Source organism: Pseudorasbora parva, chromosome 1 (genome assembly GCF_024679245.1).
Source record: "Pseudorasbora parva isolate DD20220531a chromosome 1, ASM2467924v1, whole genome shotgun sequence".
Lineage (NCBI taxonomy): Eukaryota > Metazoa > Chordata > Actinopteri > Cypriniformes > Gobionidae > Pseudorasbora > Pseudorasbora parva.
In genome coordinates, this window is record NC_090172.1 from 12,627,938 (window position 1) to 12,652,002 (window position 24,065).

The window sequence follows — 24,065 nt, forward strand, 5'->3', positions numbered from 1 at the left end:
AACCTAGAAAGCCAGAGAAAATCAGAGTTGTGTTCGATTGCTCTGCTAAATATGATGGTACTGCACTGAATGATCACTTGCTTACTGGCTAAATGTGTGTGCAACAGGGAAATTGCGTTTACACAAGTTCATGTCCAACGACAGAAATGTTTTGGAGTCAATTCCTGTCAGCGAAAGAGCCAGCAGAGTTCAGGATGTGGACCTTGTTTCTGATGAACTCCCAGTTCAGACTGTGTTGGGAGTAAAGTGGAGTGTAAACAATGACACCTTTTCCTTTAATGTCACTCTGAATGAGAACCCTTACGCAACAAAAATATATTTCTCAATATATTACTTGACAATATATTTCATGTGTCTCCATATATTGTCAAATTTACATGGTAATATATCATATGATATATTATATAATAATATATTATATATGCAAGTTATATATTGCAATATATGGGACAATACTGCAATTATTGCTGTTTTCATATATTGAATAAATACATATTATTATACTATTCAATATATTGTTATGTATATTGAAATATATCCTACAATATATGAAAATATATATGGGAAGAGTCATTGTATATATATGTAAATATATATGTAAAATTATATGAGATAATATCCCTCAATGTACTGGATAATATAATCAGATTTATATGGGAACATATGTCTTAAATATATTGATTTATATTACATAATATATAATTATCATTATTTATTGTACACATGGTAAATATGAAATAATCTAATGTACACTGTCTGTCATATATTTTAAAATATAACAGATTAAAATATAAAATAGAATTTTTTTCTAAATATAGTATTGGTCTGCACGATTAATCGAAATCAAACCACAATCGTGATTTGGCTTGTGTGCGATTATAAAAGCTCAAAGGCTGCGATTTTAATTAAATAAATAAATGCCCAGTGTGTTAGCGAAGAGCGACTCTGTGATAAACACTGCTCCGTCTGAAAGACTGCAAGTTTGAGTCGCTTATAACGTGCGTTTGAAAAAGCAACACGAGTCAAACATCTTCACAAACTAGTGAAGCATTCATAAACCTGTTCAACAAAAGACAACGTTTAATAACATGTTTTACCTCACTTCATATCGTCAGTCGAGTGTTTGTGAGCTGATGTGGCTTCTCATCAGAGTGAGGCAGACGATGCGTTATTTGATAGTACTCTGTCAATCAGCACTGCATTATATTACACTTTATTATTATGAAAATACACTTGACGGCTTGAAAAACTCAAATACACCATATTTTGCTGCAGTCGTGTTTATTGTTGTCATGTTTAATCAAAGCGTCTCGTGTATAGAGTCGGTGGCCGGGGCCATAATGACGACGGCCGAGTTGCGTTTGCGTGCTTCTAGTAAACACAGAAACTGGCGAACGGCAGTCTTTCGAATCAGCTTTGACCGCGACTCTGGAAGACTTGGAGTTAAGCTTTTCTCTGAGAAAAGAGCAAAGAACGGCACTGAAATCATTCTTAAAAAGGGAAGATGTGTTCGGAGTTTTGCCGACCGGATACGGCGAATGTTGCTCTGGTTGGTTATAGCGCTATCCTATCGCATGCAGAGGGAGTTTGAAAGACAACCATATATCCTGCCCCTCGGAGCCCTGCCAATGGTGAATTTCATGACCAAACATCTTGATGTGGGTCTGGCTTGTCAGGCTATCTGCACAGTGAAGTATGAAGTCAAACAAGCCTGATGTTTTTCAACCATTTTTCAACAGACTTGCTATAATCATGAAGGCCCACCCCTAAACCAACCCTGCAGTGGATTAGAGCAAATCGGGTCACATGGTTGAAAATGCTCATCGTGGTTTGAAAATGCCCTACTGATTGGGAAACACCCACTAGTGTTCTGCAGGTATACCGGCATGATCGTGTGGACATCAACTACAAAGCACTGTTAATTAAATGTCTCTGTCTTCACCCATGTGTGCTGTTGACTTTCATCAAAATGTCAGTGCTTATCCAACATACTTTAAACATTGAAATTTCAATCTCAACCCAAATTATGGTATGGATCAAAACTCAATATTGTATCAATCTCACCATGCTATCTGGGATAGTCCTTCATCAAACATGGAGGGTGTTTCACTGGTATTGAAGACCTTTCAGGAACAGATGGAGAGGCAATTTGAGTTGGTAGGTTCACAAGTTTATTTTTAGGCAACACAGTAGATGGAGGAAAAGATTGGAGGGGCAAGGACACAAGTTCAGTCTTAATAACTGTAACAGTTATTTGTTCACATTTAAAAGACTTTAATCAAATTAACTAAATGTAAGTAACATGGGCAGCCCCTCACAGATGACTGCCATGCACACATATAATAAAACATACACAAAACACAACGTAAAGTCCAGGCCTGGTCCTCTCTCGTCCTTTGCTGGTGTCGCTCGTCCTTATATGCCTCCGAGCTCCCTCATGAGAGGACTCGCTTCTCCCACATCTCTCGCTCATCAGCCTCATCACAAAGACATCCTCTTTTGGTGCACAAGCTGGAGAAAGATGAGACGCATGCCCATTTGATAACTGAAAAAGTCCACCGACCAAGCTGACATGCAATTTTCAAGAGCTTTGAGGATGTCCTTTTGGAACATGAATTGGAATTTGTATATGCAGCAGTCTCCAGGTTTGAACTCAGGAATACAAGCTCATTGTCTGAAGTCTATGTATTTTTTCATCTTCTGTTTAGACACGACACATTCTGACTTACAGCAGCATCCTTATAAGTGGTAAGAAGAGGAAGAACATTGATACGAGTGGCGATTTTCTACCACAAAGTAACTCATAAGGAGACTGTCCAGTAAAAGATTGTTGAGTAGCATGGTAAGTCAAAAGAAACTCTGCTCCTGTTGATTTCCATGTTTTTTTATTATTATTTTTTTTTTATTTTTATTTTTTAGGAAGAATAGCATATTGAATACAAATTTTCAGTACATGGTAGAATACCTCTATTTGCAGCTGTTTGATAAATGGGGTGTGTATATGTTGAATGTCTTTCAGAAATGCAGCAAACTCCACTGAATTGCATTGACATGTCAAGAAAATTATTGAATTTGTACGTGTGATTGAAGAAGTGAATGACACTTTATGTAACACCAATTCCAGGTAGTAGTGTGGGGCTTGTGAGTCGATATGGCTGAGGAGTGAGAGACCTTTCCTTCCTTTCGCTCACTCACTTTCCAGATTGGCATATCATTGGGTGCTTCTCATTTCTTATTTGTGCATATTTGTTTACTTTTCTCGCATCTAAGCTTCACTCACGTAGGATGCGAGGGAAGGCTGCAAGGAAAGAAAATGAGGACAGAGGACTCAAAGGAAAGATTATTATTTGTATATTGACATTCTAGATCACTCGAGCGTCCCTTCACAGCATCATCAGCTGGGCTCAAATGATTTGCCCTTATGTTATTTAAGTTTGGTTATTTAAGAAATTCATAAATAATAATAATAAAGCAATATGCCCGGTTGAAATATGTACGATATAGGGTCTATATAAACTGCAAAGGTAAAGCATAAATTAAAATTATTGTGACAGATGTAAAGGGGAGGAAAATGTACTTGTACATCAGGCTTCTCAACAAGAAAGACTTCCTCATAGGATACACCTATGCATCCTCACTCATAACTCCTATGAAAGCTCCCTTACTCCTCGTTCCTTGCCTTCTCACAGTGCAATTAGATAATTGAGGTGTCCTTCAAGATGGTTAACTTTGATTGGTTTCCGGGTCACAGGCTGGAGAACAGAAGAGCGAGGAAACGAAGAAGCATCAATTTGAGTATTGAGGAGCACCCCATGGGTCTGATTCTGAAGTGTCCTCCAGGTCTTCTTTGGTAAGTCAAAGAGCCATAAAGAAGCCATTGTAGATTTTCTTCCCCTCCATACTAAGGTGAGAGGCTGTCAGCCACCCATCCCAAACCTGGTCCTTCATAGAAGAGTGAGAGGCCCAAAAGCAGAGTGTGGAGTGTCATGCTCCCCCTCGTAAAGATTGATTACCGGCTCATCATAATCAGCAGCCTCACAAAAGACCTGACCTCAAGACTATTATTTCAAATAAGAAGTAGTCCTGAGGGTTTTGCGCTTTAGTCTGTGGGAATGTGCCCCCTTGGGATGTGCCCCCATTACGGGAGCAGGGTCTATTGCAGGAACACCAGCCTTCATGGCACATAAATTGCCTGGAAATGTTGGCAGTGTTTCAGGCTCTGAAGCACTTCCTGCCACATCTCAGGGATCATCATGTGCTGGTACACACAGAAATCACATTGGTGGTCTCCTACATAAACCATCAGGGAGGTTTAAGGTCCCGTGGCTTATACAAGTTGGCGCACATTATCCTCTTCTGGACTCAAGGAAAATTACTGTCAGTAAGGGCAATATACATCCCAGGGAGCAGAATGTGGAAGCAGACATCCTGTCGAGGCAGGGGCCGAGGCCCTGTCAGGAATGGAGACTTCACACCGAGGTCGTGGAGCTCCTCTGAGAGAAGTCCGTCCTCTCGGACTGGACGCTATGGTACAGGAGTGGTGGCCGAGGCTGCCTCTGCTTTTCCCCCCGATTGTTCTGCTTCTGGGAGTTCTTAAGAGAGTATGCTGGGATGGGGCCTGTCTTCTGTTAGTAGCCCCGTTCTACACTCTAGAGCTCCCTTTACGAGGAAACTTTACTCTGTAAAGTGGAGACTCTTCACCTTATGGTGTAGGGATCGCCTGTGGGATCCAGTCAACTGCCCTGCGAGCGCGGTGCTGGAGTTCCTGCAGGACAGATTTTCTGCTGGGTTAGCCCCTTCCACACTTAAGGTGTACGTGGCGGCCATAGCAGCTTACCACACTTCTTTGAGTGAAGTTTCTCCCGGGTATTTTCCCAAGGTTCTCACTAATCCTGTGAGACCTATTGTACTCCAGGCCTTCTGTCCTCCTCCATTTACAATGTCAGACCAGGAAAAACTGAATCTGCTTTGTCCTGTTCACGCACTAGGCGCTTATGTCCACAGAGCTGCCCTGTGGAGGAAACCTGAACAGTTGTTTGTATGCTATGGGCCACCTTCAAGAGGGGGTCCAGTCTCAAAGCAGAGAATGAGCAAGTGGGTGGTCGAAACTATCTCACTTGCTTATGTGGGGGCCGGACAACCTTCTCTCTTGGCTGTTTGGTCTCACTCCATTAGGAGTATGGCCGCCTCTCAGGCACTTTTAGCAGGGGCTTCCCTGCAAGACGTTTTTGATGCGGCGGGATGGTCTTTAGCCACATACTTTCATCAGGTTCTACGAACTTGATATAAATGCTACTCCGGGGTCTCGGGTGCTTGCCTCTTAGTATCATGCCACATGCGGGCATCCAGACTTGTATGGGGACGTGGGTATTCCTGTTCCCAATGCAGTGACGCAGCTCGAGTTCCCATGATAGGGAATGTCTTTGTTACGACTGTAACCTTAGTTTCCTGAAGGGGAACGAGACGCTGTCACCCTGCCATACTCCTTGCATACCCACAAGCACCTTGTTTCGACTTTTTTCAGAAGCTAACGGCATGTGTTTGCTGGCTTGCTTTATAGTTCCCGGGTCTATGATGTCACCCGCCTATGACGTTCCATCTCTCTATTGGACTGATGGCACATGTGCTTCACGACACAATCACGCAGAGGCGTCCCACTGCGGTGACGCAGGGTCTCGTTCCCCTTCAGGGAACTAGGTTTCAGTCATAACCGAGACGTTCTTTATAGCCTAATTCTTTTTCACTTTAATATGTTTGAAAATTTTACTTTTATACATTTTTGGTGCATTTTATTATTGTATTTTAACATTCAGTGTTTTTTTTTTTAATACAAAGAGTTCTTAAACCTGTTATAAACCTGTATATTTTTAGAATGTCTTTAGTGTTCTGCAAGCACTATAACCCTTTATACAAGTTTGTAACATCTGTAACATCAGTGAACTATCCCTAATCCTTTTAATACATTACCAATATTAGGGGGTGCTGTAACTTAAAAAAAAATCATATTAGTGCAAATGTGAGTTTTGCTGACTACAGGTAGACTCTGGTTTCAGTAGAAAAGAAGGGTAGAGAGGTTCATGTAATTTTGTCACTCATAGATATTTTGATATAGCATTATTTATTTTTTCATTCCTACAGAACTGCACATTAAAAGGTAGTTGCATGAGAAAAATACATTCAATTATCACCAAGGAAAAATCCTCATTTGTATTACAGAACAAGCAATATTTCAGTAGGCAACACGACAGATTTACTTAAATGTAAAATGCATTCTCAGATCTTCCTGTTCATATAAAAACAAAACATTTAACAAAACAACATATTTAAAAAGAACATCAGTTAGCATGCATACAATACATGAGTTACATGCCTAATGTCACATAAGAGTCAGATTTTCCAGACTACACTTTCTCAGATAATTGGAAGAATTTTGCAAATCTCATCTTAACAGCAACTGCTACAACATATTAAAAAAGAGAGAGAACAGGATATTCTAACATGTGAAATATGGCCCTATAGTGTTGCGAAACAGCAAAATAACCTTTTTTTTTTTTTTTTTTTTTTAAAGGGATGTTTTACATCTTTCAACCACAAAACTACTATGTAATCATAATCAAATTAAACTATATTTTGAGTATTTCCTCATTAAGATTTAATTTTCCGATTTATAGTTTTATTTCTAATGATTTTAGTATGCAAACGTGCATCCATCCTGCATGCGCTCAACACAGCTGATTTGAGATCATACAGTTGATGGGTTATTAAAACCATGTAACCATTCAGCATGCCATGTTACATCCACACAACGATATTTGAATAATTCAAATTCTTTATCAGTTCATGTTTAATGCTCAGCTATGCAGAGGGAAAAGGCTCTGGACATGTTCCTTTCCCAAGTGAAGAAAAAATAAATGACACAAGTGAATACATTTTTTGGTGTGAATAGCTCCACAGAAATGATTTGTCCTGAAAAATCCTGTTCATGTACAATGTGTGAAAGGAGGGCATTTCAATGTAATTCTATATGACTGTCTTTATATATATATAAAGATGCAAAAGCCTCTTAATACATCTGACGTTTTTCTTTAAAATAAGCATTTTAGTCAGGATTCCTTGTATAGTTTTCTACCCAAGTACCGGTACTTCTGAATGGGTGGAGGCTGGAATTTATTGGATTTGATGTAAAAGTATTTTATGAACGTTTACTTCTTGCGGAGTGCATTCACTCAGTATCATTATCTCAAATTTTGACCAAAGTGGCTTTTAGAGGCTTTTGCGTCTGGAATTTTTTTTTTTTTTTTTTACCTTTTTATGACAGCTTACATTCAACATGGATGACAAATGTTTTGATCCACCAGTTACAGCTGGAACATCTATGACTATGTATTTAATGCAGTTAACGACGTTAACGTTCTCAAGATAAATTAACTGGGATTTTTTCCCCCAAAGATTTAAAGAACATTACAGCTGGTTGCATATTATCAACTATATTTCAGGTGCAAACATGTAAACACATACACCAGATATATGTCACCTTAAGTTTACACAGAACTGATTTGGTGATGTTATAAGATCTCATTACTTTCATTGAATGTACATTTCAAAATGTACATTTCTGTTTATCGAAACATGGTAACCGAAGGAACTTACTCATCATTAAGGTTATGATAAATGACAGAAATTTTCCCATTCTCTTTCATCAGTTATTTTCTTTGCTTTTCATTTCATTTTTTTTTTAAATATTTATAAAGTTAAATAACAAGGCAGGAGCCTGGTAAAAATACAACTTAATGATAAATCCTACAAATATTCTTGAGATTTTGAGATATGTTTACCATTACATTCAGCCTTAAATTGGAAGATGTGATTAATCTAGTCAGCAGTTGCAGCTTCAATCCAGCAGATAGCAGCATATCTCATGATGTGTGTAAGGCTGTGATAGTGAACACAGTCAATCCCCAAATTTCTGATCAGCTCTTTTTTTCTTCAACATTGTTGCGGTGAGGGTGTGATTGGAAGAAATTTGCCCCAATACAAGAATTCTTGTTGACATGCTGACCATTCGTGTAGTCAGACATCTGCACGTCATACAGGAAACAATAGTGAGTTAACAATACAATATAATGTGTAATGTTCGATAATTAGCATAATATAAATATTTTTATGTAATGAGAAATATTTTTATGTAGTGATTAGTCAAGCAAAATGTTGGCTTACCAGTTTAAAGGTGACAGTCAAATACACCCTGTTCAGCTGCCTCAACATCCTCTTCTGTGATGACTGAAAACCGAAGAATAAGCAAAAAATAGACAGAGATAGTTTAGTAAACAGCTAATATAAGATCGAAAGCTTCTGCCATGGAAAAAAAAGTAATTGTTACATCTCACAATTCTGACTTTTTTTCCTACAACTCGGGCCGGGATGAAATAATGTCCCTGTATGTTTGAGACAGAAGGTCCCTCCTGTTCAGTATCGCCCAAGGTGAGCAGTCGAAGAGGGATATTATCTCAGAGACGGCCAACGAGGAGCTATCAGTAATTCGCGATTGCGAGTTCCTATCTCTGAGGCAAAAGTCTGAATTGCAAGTTATAACCTAAGAATTGTGAAATGTATGCTTGCAATCGCATGGGGGAAAAAAGTCAGAGTTGTGAGATAAAAAGTCACTATCTTATTTTTAAGCTTCCGTGTCTAAGTTCTGCAATTATGTCCATTGTGTGGGAGAACATTGTGTACCTGTGTTTTGCAGGTTTGATTGTGCATTACTGGACAGAGGAAAGCTGTAGGATCTAGACTGTAATGACGGTGGTGTCTCATGACTGATGCTCTTCGTTCTTTTACGGCATTCAACTGTCAGACGTCCATGACATGCTTTATGACAGTTCACCCCACAAACTGAGAGAGAGAGAGAGAGAGAGAGAGAGAGAGAGAGAGAGAGAGAGAGAGAGAGAGAGAGAGAGAGAGAGAGAGAGAGAGAGAGAGAGAGAGAGAGAGAGAGAGAGAGAGAGAGAGAGAGAGAGAGAGAGAGAGAGAGAGAGAGAGAGAGAGAGAGAGAGAGAGAGAGAGAGAGTGTGTGTAAGTGAGTGTAAGTGTTAATACTTGGTTGGTGGACAAAGGTGAAAAGTCTAGCCCTTGTGTAAAAGAAGTGTGCACTTGTGGTGTATTTAAAATCTTACAAGTATAATAAAAAAAACTACTAGCAGATAATATTATATTTATGAAATAAAAGGCTAGTTAACTATATTTAAAGATAGAAAGCGAGTACACTTTCATGATGTTTCTTAACACAATTAAGTGAAGTTTGTAATTCTGTCAAATTAAAAGTATTACTCTAAAAGTACATTTTAAATCATTGTTTTAATAATGATTGTTAACACTTTTGTTAACATCTTTGTCCTTGTTACACATTATACTAATATGGTGTTACTATAGTAATAACTAAAAATTATGCATAGATACATGCAAAGAGCCCTAAACCCAAGTCCATGTAGTTAATTAATATTACTCAGTACTTAAAGGAACTGTATGTAAGAAATGTATTTCATTTAATCCTAAAATGGCCATGATATGTCACTAGACATTAAGAAATCATGTTAATTTCAAATACTTATATCACTGACAACAGTAGTCCGGCCAGGATATTGTCATTTAAAAGTTGTTGTTGCAGCCCTCAACTGATGTTGACATATTGTCATGTTGTGTTTTGGCCTGAAGCTCCACCCTCCACCTATCTATCAATCACGAAGTCAGTAGTGTTTAGAGCAGATCTGGCAACCCGGAAGCCCAGTTACCACAGCTAAAGCTATGTTCCTGTTGAATCCTGCAGCCTATCTGGCAACCTCGAGTCAGGGAGAGGGGAGAGAAGGGTACATGCAGTACCTTTTTTGGCCACAATCTTACATACACTTCCTTTAAATGTATAATTACACTGTAACAACGACACCTTAAAATAAAGTGTAACCCTTTATATGAAGGTTTCAGTGTTAACTACATGTACTTACTATAGGGTTACTGTTAGAAATGGGGGTTGGTTTAGGGTTGTGTGTAATTATGCATAATTATTGTCTTCTCTTATGCGGAATAGAAGACAATGCTGAATAAAGTCGTAGTTTTTGTTATTTTTAAACCAAAATGTATTTTGGATGCTTCGCTACTTTAATTATGTTGTTATTCCCTTTCTGGACCTGGACAGTATAGTGTGCATACACTTGGATACGCTCTTGGACTAAATATACGGGTGTGGAACAACATTAGGGTGAGTCATTAATGACATCAATTACATTTTTGGGTGAACTAACCCTTTAAGGTTAATATATTTTACAAATTACAAATATGTAATTACTAGGGCTGGGACTCGATTAAAAAAAATAATCTAATTAATTAGAGGCTTTGTAATTAATTAATTGAAATTAATCGCATTTTAATTGCATATAAATATTTGACCTGAGAACAATGAGAAGTAATTTTTCACATGTATTTTTAGTATACCATTGAATAATGACTGAATACATAAGCTTAATCAACAAAATATTGGTTATTTATTTCAGTCCAGCAGACCAGCGCAATGTTTGCCATTAAGTGTAGCAAAAGCATATTTGTGGTATTTGAGGCTCGATGTGCTGCAGTGATACGCGAATTCCTTGTTGTATAGCTTGCACACAACCATGCTCTTGACGACGCTTCCATTCTTTCGTTTGTTAAAACAAAATTTCCCATCCACGGGGCCAAGCAAAGCAGTCTCATCAGCTTCTTCGTTCATGTTCACTCATGCCCTGCGTCTCAATCAGCTCCCTAGTTCAGTAGTCAGGGCACTGATCAGGACATAAGTCAATGGGCTGACTCCCTGATCAGTGCCCTGACTACTGAACTAGGGAGCTGATTGAGACGCGCCCATGGTTTGTTGTTGTCGTGACTCCGGAGCGCTAGTTGGTGTTCCAGTATAATCGGTCCGTCGAAACTCATTCATTGAAAAACGTTCCGCGGTGCAAAAATAAGTGTGGTTAATTTTTTTTTTTTTGCGTAATTAATTAACGCGTTAAATCACGTAATTAATTAATCTTAATTAACGCGTTAAATTCCCGGCCCTAGTAATTACTAATATATTTCAATACATTAAAGACGCGTTTTAATAGAAATGACAAAGTATATTTTAGTTTATCATAAATACTTGTCTGTAAATTCAGCAGTACACTTTAACTGTATTTAAATAACAATAGAAGCAATTATGAAATTACATATAAAGATTTATTTCGACTTAAAGTTCTATTTAAGTGACAAAAACATTCAGTTCGCCCATAAGTATATTCTTTTAAAGAAAATAATTAAAAGTTCTCTTTTTAAAAGTATGCCAAAGTGTACTTCTTTTTAACAACAGAGCTGAAAAAAACAGGGAGAGAAACTGCGAGACAGTAAAGGATTAATGGAGTCAAAAAACTGATAGAGGAGAGTTGACGTTTGGATCTAAAGAGAGAAGAAAAAGCTCTTTTTTTTTATACATTTAAATGACAAGAACTAAAACACTACAAGTGTGACAAAAACGGAACAAAAAAGAGAAGAATTTTTTTTCATTTCTTCCATATCCTGTACTTTTTACACTTCTATTTTGGCCATGTTGCATGATTCGCTTTTCACTCACACAAACACTATGTGCAGTACCGCCTCCTCAAAATAGACCACGTAAACTGCAGAGATGAAGCCATATGAATATGAGACACAAATGTTGTTGTTTTTTCTCTTCATCTGAGAACTTTTTTAACTAAAGTGTACTAAAAATAATAGCCACAATTCACAATTTAAAGGGGTCCTGAATTGAGAAATCAACTTTCCCTTTTGATATATAAAAGGTCAAGGTGATATAAGAATATCCTGTAAGTTTCAGAACTGCAAACTTCCTTGTTAGTCAAAGAAAAGCTTTTATTGAAACCAAGGTAAAGCACCACCTCAACTAAAAAAGAATAACACCGGATTCTGTAGCCTCGCCCACCGACTCGTGCCTGACATGACATAGGCCTACAAAGAGCTAAACTGGATCCAACTTCTAAGCAAATAACATACCACACAAGCATCTTTCAGATTACAATTTTACGAATGAATGGATGAACTTTATATTTCCAGATGGGCTACCAAAAGCCCAGCCTGCCAACGGGCTTTCTTAAATAGTGAAATAACATTCCTTTCTTGTTGTGCATTGTTTACTCTCGACTTGATATTTGAAGGAAAAATACAATCGCAGAAGTTTTGAACATGCTGATTTTGACTCTGCAGTGAGGCTTGTGTGTGCGTACAGTTTGCATTTATATCCACCGATAAGGTGGGCCAAGTAATAAAAAACATTCCAATCAATTGCGGGTGGATGAGAGGATAAATCATTGTGTTTATTTGTTTGTTTGGCGATTCATTCCATTTGCTGTTTTCCCACACTTTTTAAAACAATTCCCACATGTACTGACACAGGGGAGCTTAAGCTCATTAAATATGCAAATATTATCCAATCCTAGCCATGGGGTTACTAGTAACGCGTTACTCTAATCTGACTTCTTTTTTCCAGTAACGAGTAATTTAACGTGTTACTATTTCCAAACCAGCAATCAGATTAAAGTAATTTATACAAATGACTTTGAGTTACTATTTTAGTCAATTTACTTAGTAAAAAAAAAAAATTATATATATATACATTTGCTTTCTTCTTGCATCTCGGGGAGAGTATTTTTTCAGGAAATATTTTTTAATTTTAACTTAAAATGTCAGGAGATACATTGTTGACATTACTGTTAAAAATTTACTTCAAATAAAGTGAGTGTTGGCAAAAACGGTTGTCATTTCTATGTTGAGGCGGCAGTGATGTTGTCAGCAACTGCTAAATGTAACTAATAAAGTAACTTCTAATCTTACTTAGTTACTTTTAAAATCAAGTAATCTGTAAAGTAATTAATTTACTTTTTAAAGGAGTAATCAGTAATCAGATTACTTTTTCAAAGTAACTGTGGCAACACTTGCATTTACTTCAAAGTCTCCAGTGCAGCACACCCATAAAAACAGAGCGTTGCAGAAGAGAGATTTAAAAGCAGTGTAGAAAATAGCCTATTACCATTGGTGTAAAATAACAAATTACAAATACTCATTACTGTAATTTAGTAGATTTTCTCAGGAATTGTACCTTTTTAAGTAGTTGCACTTTTACTTTTACTTGAGTACATTTTAAGTGCTGTATCTGTACTTTTACTGTGCTATTTTCCCTAAACCTGCCGTCGCTACATTATGTTTATTTTTCTCCTGTCAACGTAATTGGCTAAGTCAAATCAGTCCTGTGTCTCTCCATGCGTCACACGTGTGACTTCCATCAAATCAACCACAGAGACCAGCCTAGAGTGAGAGGCGCTTTATGAAAGGGGGTTGTTGTTGGTTACTGATGACTGAAATCTAAAAATTGCCTTTACAATTACTAAAGATTGACTGCAGAATATTACATTTTCTGAAACACGCACTCCGTTAGCGCTGCACAAGCTTGCAGTGCCATCTGCTGGAACATTTAGCTTGTCTGTGCCAGGCTTTAAAGTGCATTAGACATTAACCGATCGTCACTGCTAGATTTTTGTCCCTTACATCGATTCTGTTTTAATATGTAAACGTATTAACCTGCTTTCTGTCAGCTTATTGAAGTGCATATTTTAATGTAAGGCATTCTCAGATCTGTAGTCCATATATGTAGCAAAAAACTTTTATAAAACATCAGATTTTTTTTTTAATTGCAAGGTAAAATAATCAGTGGTGAACATTGTGAGTTACTCGATTCTGATTCTTAAGTGTTTTTTTTTTTAAAGAGAAAACATCCATTGAAATTAAAACAGTACAATAAAATCGCCTTAAAAAGAAAGAACTGTTTTTTTATGTAACATTGGTAATGTACAATGCTTTGCAATCTTTTTTAACCACAAGAAAACCTCCAAAGCATTGTCGTCATAAATGTTACCAGATTATGCTTTTTTCAAATATTACATATGCTATATTTTTTGTGCAATCAGTCAAAAATAAAAAATAAATAGTCGTAGGTGATCTCATGTTTTTTGTTCTTACTGAGAATCATCCATAAAAGAGTAAGCTAGATTTTTAATTTTTTCAGGGTATAAGAATAACATTCATGGCATAATACTCACTACTCTTGAGTACTTTTAAAAGGGCTACTTTTATTATTTAGAACAGGTACTTTTACTCTACTAGAACTACATTTTTTTTTTCACAAGTAACAGTACTTCTACTTGAGTATACTTTTTCAGTACTCTTTCCACCACTGCCTATTACTTATTCATTATGATGTTTTTGGATGTAAAAACCACACAAATGTCATAAGTTGACATAAGAAACAAAACAGCATAAAAAAATGGAATAACACCTTTAAGTAGGCTACACAAAATAACTTGGCCAAGTTAAATTGCAGCATTTAGAGATAAACTTTACTCTTACTCAATAATTCTCTCACATTTTCTCACAATTTATTAATTGTTATTTATAATAATTACAAAGAACCAAACAGAACCATCCTGGCAATACAGACAGTACTACCTAGGATAGCGTCCTCAAAAACAGCCACACATTTCACTTGTCCACAACATTCTCATGGGATTGTGCCTGGATTGTGCCAGCCTTTCCTTATATTAAAATGAAAAATACTTTTTTCAAAAATAATAAAACAAAATTATAGTTTCTTATCCAAAGTGCCATATGATGTCAATGATATTTCTAATATTAACTATGATTTATATATAAATATTATTAAATATGATTGATATTTTAATCATCATTTTCGATCTGGTCCTGCTTCAAAGGGGGCCGAAAATGGGGATACAGATTTTTTAAGCTTAAAAAAAAGATAAAGTAGCATAAATGTAGAATAAAAGCAGTTCATATGACTTTGTGATATAATCCTAAAAGTCCTGCAATAGCATTGTGTGAGGAATAAACAGACATTTTGGTCATAAAGTATTGAAAATCCTAACAACTACAAATAGCCAGAGGCGTAACACAGGTGTGTGTGAGGGTGGTATGATATAGCATTGCTAATACAATGCTACTTCAGATGTAAAATATGTACAATTGCAGAAATTGCAGAAATACACTGTAAAAAATTATTTAGAAAAAAAGTTACCTGGTTGCCTTAAAATTTTGAGTTCATTGAAATAAAATTGAGTTAATACAATGACAATTTTTTGAGATTCAACAACCTTTATTAAAATATTATTAAAAGATTTAGTAAGCATATTGGGTAATTGTGTGTGTTTTATTTCTGATGACGCAGTGAAACATGCCAAATAGTGCTATTTTCATGATTTATCACATTTTTTATGTGGTTCAGATACAATAATATTTTGAGTTTCTATTTATTAAACAAATTTCCTTCATTGTATCAACTTAAATTTTTAATTTCAATAAACTCAAAATTAAGGCAACCAGGTTACTTACTTTAAAGGGTTACTTCAGGGATTAGCATATGGCTTTGTATCAGTAGAAACCCTGGAGTATATTCAAATTATTGTGCTTTTCCCCCTCATATCTCCCTGAGACAAGAGATTTATGCATTTTATTTCTGGAAAAATTCCTCCTATGATGCAAATTGACGATTTTTGCATCATAGGAGGAATGTTTGCCCAAAGGCTAAAGACTACAGCGAGCAGAGGGAGCCATTTCCGCATGTTTTGAATCCGCGCATGGGGGAGGGGAGATATAACACTCAGCTTGCAGGGAGAGCTCAGCTGGCAGCTACAGGCACTCATTTAAACGGAGCTATGGTGAGCAATGTAAGTCTTTTAACTTCTCAAATTAATTTCTATGAAAGTTAAGCTTGTAAAGGCATGAACTGAAACGCGCCAGACTGAACTCGCGTTGTGAATGTATGCCGCGAGTGTAGTCGCGATTACCTCAGCTCTCATCACTCGTGCAGTTAGTGCTCAGTGCTGTGATACTCGCGCGGTGACTCACTCATTATATTGAACAGACACGTTCAGTTTTTAATTGTAGTGTCTCCTCTAACTCAGTCACTGTAATCAAGTAGGTGGCGTTGGGAATGGCACAGGGCAGCGAAGCATTCTGGGAATTGTAGTCTTTCATCCCCATGGGACAAAAATACATTTTGTGTCTTTTCTCAGTCTAGAAGGCACCAAATTGAAAAATAATTTCACATTTCTACTGCATTGATGACCCAGTTTAAATACAGATTCATCTTCCCAGCGCTGAAGTACCCCTTTAAGTTAAACCAACAAAAAAACAACCAATTTTTTTTTACAGTGTATAGAACTCATATTTATGTGCTAGTTTTATTATTGCATCTAAACACAATATATTGTTAGTGCTGAGATTTTTTACGTGAATAAATGCATAGATTCGCAAAATTTGTTTGTTCTTTAATGGCCTAGTGGTCCAATTTTTGTTAAGCTTGTCAGAGGTTCTTGGTTCTAATCTTCCCTTGTATAGTTTTTTTTCCCTCATCAAAACCGAATATCATCAGTGATTATATATCAAAAGCAGGGACAATTTGTTGTTCATTTTGTTTTGTGATTTCCACAAAACTGATCTGACTTATTTGTTCAAAGAATCGTTTTTTTTAAATTAAACTCACTGACTCGTGGAGTTTACATCTTAAATGTAAGTCTGTTTCTCATCCAAATCTATCTCTATGACTTCCGAAGTAATATGGGCTGCTTTTATAATAAATCTATAGTGCTTTTGCATCCTTTATGAAACTCAAAAGCTCCAGTCCAATAATGGACCACAACCACAAACGTTTTCCGCATTTAGATTCACCGGCCACCCTAACTTTCAATGCAGCGCAGTTTTATGAGAAAATGAAGCACAAAATTAAACCTTGGGATAGTGTTACATGAAAGCAAAGAGTCTACTGCACTGAAAAGAGCAACTATCTATATTATCTCCTATTGACCTTGTCTGAATGGGTAAAGGAATTGGTAATGTTTTCAGAAATGTATAAAACACACACACACACACACACACACACACACACACACACACACACACACACACACACACACACACACACACACACACACACACACACACAGCTTTCTCTTACCTTTGCATTTGTATCCTTGTTTATAAAAGCCCCATATCTTAAAAAGAGGGATATACATATTAAAGTTATTTTTGAAGAAAAAGAGAGGTGCAGAAAGGATGCTGAAAATAGTACAGAGAAGAAAAGAGGGAGGGACTAAGATCAAGAGAGAATGAGAATCACAGCAGGAAAACAATAGATGAAAGGGAAAGCCCAAACATCACAAACACACAACATCAGAGGCCACACACACAGGTAGATCTGAAAGTACCACACATACACACAATGGAAGGGACTGGGGTACAGAATTCAATACACAGCTACACACCACACCATGCTATAAATAAACCAACAGATCAAAGTCAAATGTGCTCAGATAGATTTCTAAAAATGTCTGTTTTAGAAAACACACTAAGCAATAATTAAAGTGCCCCATATTATGCTATTATATAGGTTCCTAATTTTGTATTGGAGGTCTTCTCCAATAGGTTTACATGCCTCTAAGGTCAAAAAACATTTTCTTCTTCACATCCATTGTAGCATCATCTCTTTTCTCACAGTGTCTGAAATAGTTTATGGATCTGGTCTCTCTAAGCCCCTCTTTCCGCTAACCTTCTCTGCTCTTATTTGTCAGATGGCCCAGTCACTTGTGTATCTGAATTTTAGCTCTGGAGACTTCCTCGGAACTTGATACAAAGTGATACAAACAGCAATGATGGTGTTAGCATGCTAAGTCGATTTGCTTTCGTAGCACAAAAAACAGCGTTTCAGGCCTCAGCTACAACTACAGTGTTTGAGGGCGGTAAAAGTATATATTGTTCGCGGACAGCCAATGAAGACCACAGACATAAAGCAAATTTGTTACAATCCTGCTAAGGTAACTACAGGAAGTAAGACTGAAATTGTTGATGACTAATTTCAGGAAATTTAGAATCGGTTCTTTCTTTTGGGAGACAATAACTTTTAAATGACATTTATCCTCCGCTTTGATCTTAATCTTTGATCTTTGCAGACCTTTTACATTCACAATCAGACTATATTACACACTACAAGAAAAGTAATGTCCGAAAAAAGCATAATGAGGGGCACTTAAAAAAACATGAATCTATTATTTTCTATATGATTGAATGAGCATTTGATACTTACAAAGCCAGTGCAGTGTTCGCAGAAGGTGGGTTTCACGTATGTAGTCTCTATAAAGGTGTGTATGAAGCCCATTTTACAATTGAGCAAAGAACTGGCCTTCATAAAATAATCTATCATCTCCTCCCTGCTGATCTTTCCATCCCTAATATAGATGGAGACAAACAGATCATGAGAGAGAAAAACAAACTCAGAAACAGCCAACAAGATCCAAACAGCACAAACTGTGTTTATGGGCATCTTTCCTCATAACAGATCAGCTTCCATGGTAAAGGTGCTTCATGCACATCACAAGGGAAGAGGCCCAATAACTCATGCTGCCTGCCTATGAACTGCAGGCTTAGTTATGGCTATAATAATAAATCATATGGCTTAGTCAGACATATACCATATTTGGAAACATTTCTGGAACCTTCCTTGAGTTTAACCAGAATTTTGGAAAGAATATAGTAATTAGATATGGCCAAATTGTCACCCAATATTTGAGATTTTTGATGCTGCTCTGCTACACTTTATTACACACCGTTCTGATTTATGTTAGGATAAGATAATTATTTAAAAGTTACATTATTAGGCTGGTCTGCTTCAGCGGTCTAAGGGGCAGTTCACACCTAACACTTTTTTCCATTTCACTACATTTTCATTGTTTTTCAATTTAAATGTGCTAGACGGACATTATTAACCATTTTATTTGTAGCTGCTGTCTTTTGAAGCATCTTGTGCATGACACAATACTCTAAAAAGCGTGTTTTTACCAGCAAAAACATGTTCAGTGTGAACTGGCCCTAACAGCGCTCTTAGCTCAATAGTGTAGATTATCAATCAAATCTATGAAGGCTGTATTAACATTCATAGAAGCTGAACTTAAGTTCCAGCATAATACTTCAGTTTTAAAGTGTTAATTCACCCCAAATTTTTATTTTTGTCATTATTGACTCTAATTCGAACGGCTATGAATCACTGTATTGTTTCATGATTCGGATCGCATGTCAAACTGCAAAAACTGCTGCAATCACGTGAAACCGGCGATCTGAATCATGAAACAATACGCTGATTCATAACCATTCGAATCTTTATTTGAGGATTGAAAACAAACCCGGAAGAGAAGGCAAGGCTGAATAAAGACGTAGTTTTTGTTATTTTTGGACCAAAATGTATTTTCGATGCTTCAAGAGATTCTAATTAACCAACTAATATCACATATGGACAACTTTGATTATGTTTTTATTCTCTTTCTGGACATGGACAGTATAGTGTGCCTACACTTGGATCCGCTCTCGGACTAAATATAAAATATCTTAAACTGTGTTCCGAAGATGAACGGAGGTGTTATGGGTGTGGAATGACATTAGGGTTTAGGACATTAGAGTCATCAATGACATATATTTCATTTTTGGATGAACTAACCCTTTAAAGGTGCAAGAGTACAAGGTAAGATATATGAAACATATTTAATATTTGACAATTGTTTTACAAAAGTTATGGAAAAAGACCAACAGTAATAATAGCTTTATAGGGTCTACATTCTATTCAAAACTGCTAAATTGTACACAAAGTAAAATAGTAGCACTAGGTATAGTGATGCAAGCTACTCAAATTGTTTCGTCAAATTATTTAAATAACAAAACATAATTAAGTTAATGAGTTTCCCCTTAAACAAGCCTTGTTGACTCTCTTCAAGAAAATCTTTCCCTCTATGTTTTGCATTCTGATCTCTCATATCCTTTTTCATACTGAACTACTAAACGAAGCAAGCAATAACTGCAATTTCACTGTCTAGGTTAATTAGACCCAATATAGTCCGGCTATAAGTAATCCACTCCTAACCAAAATAACCTTGGATTTGGTTACATGTTATTTGCAAGAACATACATCATAAAAAATGAGCAAAGTCAGTTTGGTTTCAGTTCTTTGACAAGTTCATGTTTTAGATGACTTGCCTATTCTTGGATTATGGTTAGACATCTATTCAATTTTCACAAACTGCTGTTTTAGCCTAGATGTCAGGGCTGTGTTTGGACGGCTATTGGATGTCTTTTAAATAGCTTTTGTTCACGCTGTTAATCATATTTTGTGAATACATTTATATTATGGTGTGCAAAAGACACTCTCGTTTGGCATTGATACACTCACTGATTTTTATCGAGTTCTCCAAACTTGCTGAGATATGGAAAGTTATTCCTGATGCACTCAAATTCTTCACGTGAGATGAAGCCGTCACCGTTTGTGTCGAAATTCTTGAAAACAGACTGCGAAAAGCGATAGAAACACAGTTTCAATAACATCTCCAATAATACATTTTACACAATAGAGGGATTTTTTTCAAATGAATGTACTGAGCTTGTTAAACTTTATATTTTATACTGTCAGAGGTAAACAAATAAACGTATTTAACCCTGCACTAAACCCCACCTTAAAATCAATACTGACAAATCATATTTTGGCAATTAAAAGCTAAAGAACAGGAATAATATCAATAATATCAAGGTCTATTTAATGATAAAGTATTGATTAGTTCACTGTACCATAGTGAATATTCCTTGGTAATGTTTGCTTTAGAAAGTACCCTGAATCCAGAAGCGGTTTTGTTCAGATAAACCAATAGGACTGTCAATTTAGTATGATTAATTACGGAAATTATAAGATGTTAAAACGTAACACATTTACTTATGTCCCCTACCAGTATGTAATTCCAGCAATTGTGATTTTTGAATTTTTGAATGTTTGTTTTTTTGTGTGTGAAAAATGCAGTTTAGGATACCACGTTTATCATACTATGTATGAAGTAAATGTATTATAATCATCCATGACAGAAAAACTAAACAAAAACATAAATGCAGAAAGCTGGTTTACTTTTTATTCTTACTAAACAAGTTCTGATATGGAGCTCTTTTATTTTCTTAGCTTGGTCAAAAACAGAACACTATGGTCTGGTTTCACAGATTTGGATTAGAGTAAACCAGGATTAGGATTTATTTCAATTAGGACATTTAAGTCGTTTTTATAAAGATGTTGTAGAAAAAAACATCATTCGTGTGCATCTTGACACAAAACAATGGCATTTTTGTGCAAGATATGTCAGAGCAAGTTGCTTTCAGTTTACACCTCAAGCATGCATTTTAGTCTGTGACTAGGCTTAAGCCTTTTCTGTGAAACCGAGGGTTTCAAGATGTTCAAACTGCTCATGTCGTGAGATGCTAAAAAACAGCAAGACACAATGTAGTGGCCAAAGTCTTCAATCTGTTTAAGTACATAGACCAGTATTTACACAGTATAATAGACCTTGCAAAATTGATTGCTAGATGATATGGAAAATAAAACAAAACTATTTATTTAAAACAATTTTTAAAATGTCAATTCCAAGAAGTCACGAGCAATTAACTGTGATTTGGTTCAGTCATTTAATTATTAGGTCGTATTTTTAATTACTGGACATCTCGTAAATTGTGATTATGCTTAATTCTCTTTAGTTGACTCTTAAAAGTCCTAGATTTTGAATCTATTCATCATACATTTCTTGCCCACTTTGGACAACAACTAGATATAACTGCATGGTTTATCAAGCAATTCACTGCGTTTAGAGCAAAAAATAAGAGAGGCGGGGAATAGCACAGGCTCTCAACAGAAGTAATTTAATGTGTAGAACATAAAAGTGTCAAAACAAATGAGAAATTATAAGAATGTAAGTTTTTCTCTTACATCCACCATCTTCTCGATATGTTTGCTGATAATAACAGGATTAGCTTTAGGCTTCACTGATGCTGCCCATTCATCGATCATTGATAGTTGTTTGGGAGCTGGACTGGAGGAAGGTGTTGAGTTCTGATCCAGCAAGCACAAAGCAAAGTTACAAGTGTAATATATGAGATTAAATCGAATCTTGTGAGATTACTTATTTTGCTGTAAATAATACATTTCATCATAATCAAACAAGTGAATGCATTGAACTGTTTATTGCCAAAATGAAGGGGGAAAAATGCATAAAATGACCCAAATCAAACAAGCTGGAAACTGACCGCAGGTTTTGCAGCTCTGGGTTCTCTTTGTAATGAGAGCTGATAAATCTCCTCTTCTGTGTGGTACTGATCCAGTGACACCTATACATAAAACACAACCAAAATCTCTCTCAGCAAATGATGAATATAACTTTCAGGGAAGATTAGACATAAATGATTTCTTATATATCTCAGAAGGTAATCCTGAACCTGATAGATTGCTGTCTACTAAATGTCTCTGCTCTGCTCTGTTTTGTTCTGTATTATTGTGCAAGTGAGTTTATCAGAAAATAGTCAAATGGGCTAAAATTTAAGCAAAGTTTAAAGACTCATTCCATTCCATACTGCATGTGTTCTCTCTCTGGAAATGGTTAAAATATTGGATTTTAATCAAACATAAATTGTCACGGTACATTCACCCAATGCAGCAATTATTGTATTATATTATTATATAATAATTATATTAAATAATTATTTAGGAGATTCTATTTAGAGCTGTTCTCATTCTAGGGACTTGCAAAACTGCAAAAAAATAGTTGTTGAAAATGCATTCCTTGTTGCGTATGGATGGATGGGTGGAACAGATTTTGGAATAGACAATTTGTGCATGGCAACAGTTGTTTTTGAATATTGAGCATGTACAATAATTTAACAATTGGGGAATGTTGTACACAATTTTTTTTTATTTCTGTTCTGTTTCTGTGCTGACGTGTGCTGAATGTGAGGTGTAAACAATCAGAGCCAAAAATGATTAAACTGTGTCCGAGCCGTAACTCAGTCTTGCCACATGCTCGGCACACTGAGCTTTGTTGCTCAGTCAGCTTATTAAAGTTCAAGTCCAGTCTCCCAACTGAGTGCTGCAGGAATTACATATTTTCATAGGTTAACTCGTTTCCGGCTTTTGGAATTTTTGTTATTTTCCGGTTCCATTGTCCTGAACTCAATGGGGTTTTTATATGGGTCTTTTGTTAAATACCTGAAATAAGGTCTGTGCTTAACACAAGCTTAAAATATTTTCATGTTTCATCCTATGACATAACATACCCCAGTAAAAGCTGCTTGAGATTTTTAAAAACTTTTACTTGTTTTGAAAAAAGTGGTTGCTAACAAGGGACTACAGAGGCTGTCACTGACATTAAACGTTATCACACTGAACAGGTAAACTCACAAGTCCACTTTTACGTTGTGTTTATAATCATGCTCTTGCAAACTATTATAATTTGAACTTTAAGGGAAAATGTTGGTCCCACTTTATATTAGGTGTCTTTAAAGGGTTACTTCAGCGAATTAGCATATGGCTTTGTATTAGTAGAAACCGGTAGTATATTCGAATGATTGTGCTTTTTCAAAATAATTCCTATGAAAGTTAAGCTTCCAAAGGCATGAACTGAAAACGTGCCAGACTTAACACGTGGCGTGAATGTACTTTCCCACCGCGTTCATTTTCATAAAATCAGTTTAGTTAGAAAACAGACCTATAATGACCTAAATTCCTTGGTCAGACCTAAATTCCTAAATACCTAGAACAGACCTAAATTCCTACTTTCATAGGAATTAATTTTAACACCTAGCCTGCTCTTACTCCTGCAGCGTTTGTGCCATGACACTCGATCGGCTCTCTCACATTATATTGAACAGACATTTAAATTTTTAATTGTAGTGTCTGTTCTCTAACTAAACTGATTTTATGAAAATGAACGCGGTGGGAAAGTAATCCAGTAGAGGTGGCTTTGGGAGTGGCCTCGTAGGGCAGACAAGCAAGTGCATTTTGGGAATTGTTGTCTTTCACCCCCATGAGACAAAAATAGAAGGCACCAAATTCTAAATTTATTTCACATTTCTACTACATTAATGACCCAGTTTAAAAGTGT

The 24,065-nt window shown here is 36.3% G+C and overlaps 1 protein-coding gene across 3 annotated transcripts in view; it reads right to left on the bottom strand.

The window, feature by feature from the left end:
- Positions 1-6,099: 6,099 nt before the first annotated feature.
- Positions 6,100-24,065, bottom strand: part of LOC137047349 (RAS guanyl-releasing protein 2) — a 66,337-nt gene continuing 48,371 nt past the window's right edge. For all 3 annotated transcript variants that reach the window (XM_067425148.1, XM_067425060.1, XM_067425002.1), the window contains 8 exons: positions 22,216-22,296; positions 21,899-22,021; positions 20,333-20,448; positions 18,203-18,344; positions 17,078-17,114; positions 8,734-8,892; positions 8,218-8,280; positions 6,100-8,078 (listed from right to left, as the gene is read on the bottom strand). In XM_067425148.1, the coding sequence (XP_067281249.1) occupies positions 8,222-8,280; positions 8,734-8,892; positions 17,078-17,114; positions 18,203-18,344; positions 20,333-20,448; positions 21,899-22,021; positions 22,216-22,296 (717 nt within the window). In that variant the 3' untranslated portion in view covers positions 6,100-8,078; positions 8,218-8,221. The remainder of the gene's footprint in view (positions 8,079-8,217; positions 8,281-8,733; positions 8,893-17,077; positions 17,115-18,202; positions 18,345-20,332; positions 20,449-21,898; positions 22,022-22,215; positions 22,297-24,065) is intronic.